At 45.3% G+C, this 8,483-nt stretch overlaps 1 protein-coding gene across 1 annotated transcript; it reads left to right on the plus strand.

Moving 5' to 3' along the window:
* The first annotated feature begins 5,657 nt into the window (after positions 1–5,657).
* On the plus strand, positions 5,658–8,064 carry RASL11A (RAS like family 11 member A). The gene is made up of 4 exons (XM_049778314.1): positions 5,658–5,811; positions 6,088–6,144; positions 6,235–6,314; positions 7,352–8,064. Exons 1-4 carry the CDS (start codon positions 5,685–5,687, stop codon positions 7,817–7,819), a joined length of 732 nt encoding a protein of 243 aa, XP_049634271.1. The 5' UTR covers positions 5,658–5,684; the 3' UTR covers positions 7,820–8,064.
* The last annotated feature ends 419 nt before the right edge of the window (positions 8,065–8,483 follow it).

Consider the following 8,483-nt stretch of genomic DNA (forward strand, 5'->3'; position numbering starts at 1 on the left):
TACTATTTATCTAGCCCTTACTGATAAATTCAGAGAATTTCAGCCACTGTCTCAAAAAAATTCTCTAGTGGAAAGATCAGTATCTGAGATTTGTTAAAAAAAAATATCCACCTCAGACTCAAATTCTGTTGGGATTGAAGACACTTGGTTTGTATTGGTGTATGTTGTAGGTTTTATATACAAGACAGTGCTCCTGGCTCTGCTAAGGGATCATACCTGACAGCGCTCAGGTGATTATATGTGGTACAGGATTTGAACCTTAATCAGCAACATGCAAGGCAAGTGCCTTTATCCCTGTAATTTCTTCCATTGTATTCTCATTCCTTGGCCTCCAAATTTCATAGTGTTCCTGTAAATATTTGACAGATTAACTGGTAAGGAGATCAATTAATTTATTGAAATTTTTATTTTATTTTTGCTTTTTGGGTCACACCCTGTGATGTTACTCCTGGCTATGTGCTCAGAAATCGTTCCTGGCTTGGGGGACCATATGAGATGCCAGGATATTGAAACAAGGTCTGTCCTAGATCTGCCATGTGCAAGGTAAACACCCTACCACTCTGGCCCCAAGAGATCAATTAATTTAATAAAGTTGAAATCCCTGGGCTTTGAATAATTTACTTTTCTAACAGGATCATGTAATTGTTGTGAAAAGCCAGTCATTTTAAATGAGTAACCATATCGTGAATTTATAAATTTGATTCTTACTCTACAATTCCCTTATTGATGAGAATAAAGGGAATATTCTACAGTTTTCCACTACCTTGTTCCTACTAAAAAAAGATAATATTTTGGAGCTTTTGAGGTAAACAACTAGTAAATAATTGCTGATTTTGATAGCTTTACTGTGGGGATGTTGTGAAAATAGGAATGTCATACCTCATAGACTCAATAAGTGATAATAGAAAGCAGCTTTTTTTTTTTGTTTGTTTTTGGGCCACACCTGTTTGATGCTCAGGGGTTACTCCTGGCTAAGTGCTCAGAAATTGCCCCTGGCTTGGGGGGACCATATGGGATGCCGGGGGTTTGAACGTTGGTCCTTCCTTAGCTAGCGCTTGCAAGGCAGACACCTTACCTCTAGCACCACCTTGCCGGCCCCGAAAGCAGCTTTTTTAAATATAAATTATTTAAAGATTATGTATTACATGTTAATCATATCTGTTTTCAGGTAAGTGGGATCAAAATTATTTACAAAGTATAGCAGCAAGAAAATTTGTGAAAATTATTCTATCACACAATGAGGTCATTAAGTCATTTTTTTTTTTTGGTTTTTGGGCCACACCCATTTGACGCTCAGGGGTTACTCCTGGCTATATGCTCAGAAATTGCCCCTGGCTTGGGGGGACCATATGGGACGCCGGGGGATCGAACCCTGTTCGTCCTATGGTAGCGCTTGCAAGGCAGACACCTTACCTCTAGCGCCACCTTCCCGGCCCCCATTAAGTCATTTTTTATTAAGCTCTTTTTGCTAGTTGATCATTCTGATCTTTCGTTTCTGAACATTAGGCGGTTTCAAATACACATTGTCATTTAAATTGTTGTATTCCTCTGAGGATGACAGTAATAAAAAAAAATAAAAGTGGATTTGGCCTGTGGCCACATAGTCCAAAATTTTGAAGCACTACTGCTGATGCTGCAGCTATGGGTCATGGTTTTGTCTGACAGGGTTTCTGGAAGTACAAGAAGGTGGAACCAATAAAATAAAAGTCCTGGTGATATCAGCCCAAATACCAACATACTTGGAGTTTTAGGATTAGTGTCTCTGAGAACTATTGATGGGTGGGGGAGCTGGCCAATAGAAAGTAGTGATTGTGGACGATGGATGCAGACAGTATAACTCTGGCAGGGCCAGAATCTGGCTCACCTGCGATTGCCAGATTTCAGCTATGTGGCCGGTTTATTCATGGCTTGGTTTACATCTCTTTTGAGAACAGTGAGTCTGTGACATGGTGACCACATTTCTAGAAAGCTGTTTTTGAACCAGCTCGTATCATAACTTTATAGGGTAGACTTTCAATAATATTGAATGTTAGAATAAAGGGAGCTAGTAGAGTAGAGAAATATAATTCCTATTTAAAGGAAAGTTCCAAAAGTCTGAGACTCCAATAGGCTCATACTTTCCTCATAAATGAGGACCTCTAACAAGATCTTTTGCTTGAAGACTTATTTTGCTTTTGTTTTTTGGGCCATACCTGGCGGTATTCAGGAGTTACTCCTGGTTCACTTGGAGAACTATATCGGATGTCGGGGATTGAACTTGGGTCGGTTGTGTGCAAGGCAAATGCCCTACTGGCTATGCTATCGCTCTGGCCCCATGCAATAAGGACTTTTAGAAACCAATTTTATTTGGCAGGTAAAGGGTTAACTATGCAAACCTGATGCTATTTGCATATTACCAAATTCTACCCTTCATACTCATTCTGAACACCCACAGAACTGTATATCTGTAGCTGTTCCTACGCATTTCTATTATCTATGTAAACCACTTAAGCATACTTGTAATGATTGCACCACGGTTTTATATAACTAGATACAAAGAAACCCAAAATGAAATAGAAAACAGCGGTTACAATTTAAGCAAGGCTATTTATAATTCCATAGCTCAGTAATATATTATCTGCACTAAAAGGTCATGAATCATCTTGTATATTTGTAAAGAGCTGTCCAGAGAGGACGGAGTAGCATGCTGAGCTTTGGAATAAAGTTGCAATATAAATGCAAAATGAAGCATGATTATAATGAGGCAAAGAATAGCCTTAGGAACCTTCATTATTGGGTGACATTAAAATTATCATATTTTGAGGCCAGAGAGATAGCACAGCAGTAGGGCGCTTGCTTTGCACGTGGCCAACCCAAAACCAATCCAGGTTCAATCCCTGGCATCCCATGTGGTCCTCTGAGCCAGGAGCGATTACTGAGCACAGAGCCAGGAGTAACCCCTGAGCGCCGCTAGGTGTAATCCAGGTTCAATCCATGGCATCCCATGTGGTCCCCTGAGCCAGGAGCGATTTCTGAGCACAGAGCCAGGAGTAACCCCTGAGCGCCGCTAGGTGTGGCCGCAAAACAAAAATTATCTTATTTTGAGACCAGAGCAATAGTACAGTACGTAGGGCATTTGTCTTGCATTGGGGCAGACCAGGGTTCAATCCAGCGCATCCCATAAGGTTCCTGAGTCCACCAGGAGTAATTCCTGAAGAGCCAGAGTAATCCCTGAGCATCTCTAGCAGCCCCTCAAAAGAACAAAGACAAAAGAAATTCATTACAGAGTCTACAATGACAAAAATAAAGTCAAGGATATTAAAAGAAAATGCTCTGGGGCTGGAGCGATAGCACAGCAGTAGGGTGTTTGCCTTGCACATAGCCTACCCTGAATGGACCCAGGTTCGATCCCTGGCATCCCATATGGTCCTTCAAACCTGCCAGGAGTGATTTCTGAGCACAAAACCAGGAGTAATCCCTGAGCACCACTGAGTGTGGCCAAACACACACACACACACACACACACACACACACACACACACCCCTCTCTTTTGCCAAGAAAATCCCCTATTGTATTTATTCTTTTTTCTTTCATTTTTTGCAGTTCTAGGAATCAAATCTAACTCTCTTGTATGTAAGACAATCACTTTCCTATGAAATAATATCCACAATCCTTGTACTTCTGAATTTGTAATGGGATAATGTTTCTAGGTTCCATGGAATAGTTAATGATTATTTAAAACAAGTGTCATGACAGCCCCAGTCTTTGCCTAGATAAATTCCCAATCTTTTAGTTCTGTTCATTAAGATGTTAAGAGAAAGTCTGCTGGGTTCTTAGAATCAGTCTATTTCTCAATAAAAGGAGAAAAAAAAATCTTCTTACTTGGATGTGATTGATGGTGAATTAGGAGCCATGTTAGATCCAAGAGCATGCTTGAGTCTGACACACCCCAATTCCACTGAACTATTCAAAGATCATTGGATCCTGATAGCATCAAGGTTAGAGTAACTGTCTTTATGATGTGTTTTCCTGTCAGTTTGTTTCGTTGTGTTTTTGCAAGAAAGGAAGCACCCAAGGAGAGAGGGGTGGAAAGTGTTCAGCAATTATTGGCCAACTGGGCTGAATGATGGTGGTTCAATGCCAGGGCATGATGATATGATGATAGGAGTGCCCTGTGGTGTTGGGGACCACCTGGACCACCACAGCAGTCCTCAGGGACCTTCCAGGGTCTACCTGATGTTTGTGGATCAAACATGAAAGGCATGCACCTTAACTGATTAATCTTGTCCCTGAAATAGGGGAGTTTATCTCAGAACCTTTCTGGAGCACTTTCTCCTCAGAAGAGGTTGCTTTTAAAATCAAGGTATTAGGATAATGACTCCACATGACCTAGGACATGTTGAAGGCACCACTTGTTAATTCAGAAATTCAGTGAGACAGTGAGCACCTTGAAAGACTCAGCAACTCTAGGTGCTTGATACTGGGGCGGGGGGCACTAACTAGAGATTCTGCTTTTCCAGAAACATGCATGACATTTATTCTACCAGAAAGAATGACAGCTGAGACCAGTGCTGTCAAAGGTGCCCCAGAATGATGTGGACACAGGGATGGGGACAACAGCAATACTCAGAGAAAACTTCCTCAGGAAGAAACAAGATGAAGTCACTATCTAACCCTAGATGATTTTAGGTTTATTCAGGATTTTTCCATTGTAAAGTCATCTCAATAGGACTTGAAACTCCAAAAATGGTAGTGAAGTGCATGGTGGGAATAAGGACTGCAGGTCACAATCTGAGCTACTGGGTAGGTAGAGGTTTACTGATTAGTGTAGACCTTGTTTTTCTGTATTCTAACCCTCCCAAATGTGATCGAAGCTCCCTCCACTAAAGTATTAAGGTCTCCTTAATACTAATGCATAAGGATGACCTCTGCTTTGCTATAATGGAACCCACGGATCATCTCTCTTGTCACCTTGTGTTTCTCTCTCATTTCCCCCACCGCTTTTAACTTCAACACATACTTAGAAATAAGCACTTGAACCTTGAAGCAAGTGCTACAGGAGCTCAACACAATAATAATGTGCCCAGAGTCAGAACACCTAGTAGAAGTTCCATCATTTGTTGAGGGTTGAGCAATTTTGGTCGCTTCAACCAGGGCTTGCTGTCCCCCCATAAGAGCCTTCCCACATCTGGAACAAGGCAGCAGTTCTGGGCTTCCCCCCCCCCCCAAATCTCCCTCTTCCTTATAGTCAACTCCTCAGCATCTCTCCTCCCCACCCGCATCTTCCTCCTCCCTTTCTCTCCTCCTCTCCTCCCTCCACCTCTCGCACCCCAGCCATCTCTTAGCTCTTAGAACATTCCAAGGTTCCCCGCCTCTAGCCCTCTGGCGATTGTAGAAACATTCAACTATGTTTCCATGTTTTCCTTTTACACAACACACACACAAGCACGCACAACCCACCCACTCGACGCGTTCATCCCGGCTCCCCGAAATCACACGCTGCCCGCTCAGTCCTGCCCCACCTTCCCTCGGCTCAGAAGGGGCGGGCAGGAGGTGGAGCCTGGCGGCCCCGCCCTCGTCGAGGCGAGCCTTTTAAAAGGCGCGCGTCGTGCGCTCTCCCATCTGTCGCCGTGGTCCCTGAGCTCCGCGGCCAGCGCGCTCGGCCCCTAGCCCCGCTCGGGACAGAGGCTGCGGGACGTGCTCCATGCGGCCGATCATCATGTCCGGGCACTTTCTACTCACGCCCATCCCCGAGTCCACCTCCTCCGACTACCTCCTGCCCAAGGACATCAAATTGGCGGTGCTGGGTGCGGGCCGCGTGGGCAAGAGCGGTGAGTGCCACCCGCCCCGGGTGCAGAGATAGATGGATGCGCCGCTGCTTCAAGCCCGAACCTGGCGCTGTCCTGGCTGGGGAACCTGGGGAGTGCGGGTTCCAACGACCCGCCACGAATCCGTTCAGAGCCCACTGTGGTCCTGGGACTAGCTTGGCAGAGCCTTGGGGGCGCGGGCAACCCTCTCTGTTGCCCCGAGGTTGGAGGTAGTGGTGGACTCTGGTCTCCCTGAGCTAGTCCTAGTCTTCAGGCTCAATGTCCCTGTTTCCCTTTCAGCAATGATTGTGCGCTTCCTGACCAAGAGGTTCATCGGCGATTACGAGCCCAATACAGGTTAGAGTCTTTGCTGTCCCGGCTACAGGGCTTTCTCCTCGGGAGAGGCCTCATGAGGGTTTAAAAGCAAACTCTTCCTTCGTTCTCCAGGCAAGTTGTACTCGAGGCTTGTGTACGTGGAGGGAGACCAGCTGTCGCTGCAGATCCAGGACACCCCGGGGGGCTTTCAGGTAAGGAGAGCCAGGAACAAGCCTCCGTTTCCTGACAGAACAGGAACCAAGGAGTCAGAGTCCCCAACAGTCTGCAGTTTTTACGCTTTGGGATGGAGGGGTGGAGACGCTTCACTTCTCTTTGCAGCCCTGGCCTGATGCCTGCCACTCCTTAGCTGTATCTGCTCTTTTCAGAGCCGGCCTTGGAGAAGACAGTCACCAAACTCTCCCAGGGATTCTGGCAAGGGACCTCTCCCATATCTGAAGAGCTTCTGTTTCTAACAGACTACCCTCCTTTCCCCCCTGGCCCCAAACTCCGCCTTTGCAGTCACAACACCCCTTGCAAACCAGCAGTGAGGAATGTGCCTTGATTAACAGTTATAGTTTCACTCCCTTCTGGGGGAGTAAAGGGCTTGTGGAAGAAACAGAGAGAAGGAATTTGTTTCAGGGACATTCTCAAGCGGGGCATGCTAAAAATATTTTTTAAAAATGCTTTTGGGAATAGATATTTGTCTTGGCTCATTTTCAAAATTTTGTTTATTTGGAGTTATTTCCTGGCTAATTGCACATTCTTTGCTGCAAGTTTTCACTGAAGCTGTTCTTTGTGAATCCTGTTCAGTGTCCGAGGCATCAGACCAGGGTTTAAAAATAATAACAACTAATAAAGCCACCCAGGCAGGGAGCTGGCCTGAGGATTTGGTTTTCTTTTTTATTTTTACCATCATAGGCTGCCTTCTACAGAAGCTGGATAGATCTGAAGACACTCTCTAGTGGTTTATTTCTCAAATGTTTCTTTCAAGATGACTTTGATGCTATGTTGAGGCATTTCTCAATGAATGCTGTGCCTGTTTTTTTTTTTTTCTTTTTGATGTTTGGGCTATACTTTGCTGTGCTCAGGGCTTACTTTTAGCTTTGTGCTCAAGGATGACTTCTGGTGGGTTGAGGATCCACTTGGGGTTATGGGGATAGAATTCAGTTTAGCTGCTTACAAGCTAAGCTCCCTACCTGCTGTACTATTGCACCAACCCTAATCCTCCACCTGTTTTGGTCTTACTTAGGTTCAAGACCAACTCCCACAGGGAATAGATTCGCTCTCCAAGTGCATGCAGTGGGCAGAAGGCTTTCTGCTGGTCTATTCCATCACAGACTATGACAGCTACCAGTCCATACGCCCCCTTTACCAGCACATCCGGAAGGTCCACCCAGACTCCAGAGCCCCAATCATCATTGTGGGTAACAAGGGTGACCTTCTGCATGCTCGCCAGGTGCAGACACATGAAGGCATTCAACTGGCCAATGAACTGGGTAGCCTGTTCTTGGAAATTTCCACTAGCGAGAACTATGAAGACGTCTGTGATGTGTTTCAGCATCTCTGCAAAGAAGTGAGCAAGCTGCACAACCTTGGTATGGAAAGAAGGAGAGCCTCCATCCTTCCCCGGCCACGCTCCCCCAACATGCAGGATCTGAAGCGGCGCTTCAAGCAAGCTCTGACGTCCAAAGTCAAAACCCCGTCTACCCTGGGCTGAATGCATTTTGGGTCCATGGTCTCCTGGGAAGATGGAGATTTCCCTTTCCCTTTCTATTTTGTTATTTTTGTTTGGGGGCTACACCCAGGGTACTCAGGGACTATTCCTAGCATGCTGCCAGGCAATGGAGGGGTCACTCCTGGCAGAGCTCAGGGGAGCAAGCTGAGCAGGCAAACCCTGGCCTCCAGCATGCAAAGCATGTACTCTAACCCTATGAGCGAGTCTGGCCTGTGAGGTGTCCTTTTATTTTTTGTTGTTGTTTTTTATTGTTTTTTGGGTCACACCCGTTTGATGCTCAGGGGTTACTCCTGGCTAAGAGCTCAGAAATTGCCCCTGGCTTGGGGGGACCATATGGGACGCCGGGGATCCAACCGCGGTCCTTCCTTGGCTAGCACTTGCAAGGCAGACACCTTACCTCTAGCGCCACCTCACTGGCCCCGAGGGTGTCCTTTTTAATCATCCATTCAAAGTTTATTTTTATACAAACTGTTGATTATCAAATGTCTGTGTATTTCTGAACGTTAAGAGTAGTTGCCTAAAAGGCCCATACTGTTGTCTTTTTTAAGTAAGATAACTTTTTTTTACTGTAATTGCCAATTTTTCCATTAAAGGCAAAATGGCAACATTGCTCTGTTTTTAAGTGTCTTTTTATAGCAGTCATGTT

Source organism: Suncus etruscus, chromosome 8 (genome assembly GCF_024139225.1).
Source record: "Suncus etruscus isolate mSunEtr1 chromosome 8, mSunEtr1.pri.cur, whole genome shotgun sequence".
NCBI classification, from domain to species: domain Eukaryota; kingdom Metazoa; phylum Chordata; class Mammalia; order Eulipotyphla; family Soricidae; genus Suncus; species Suncus etruscus.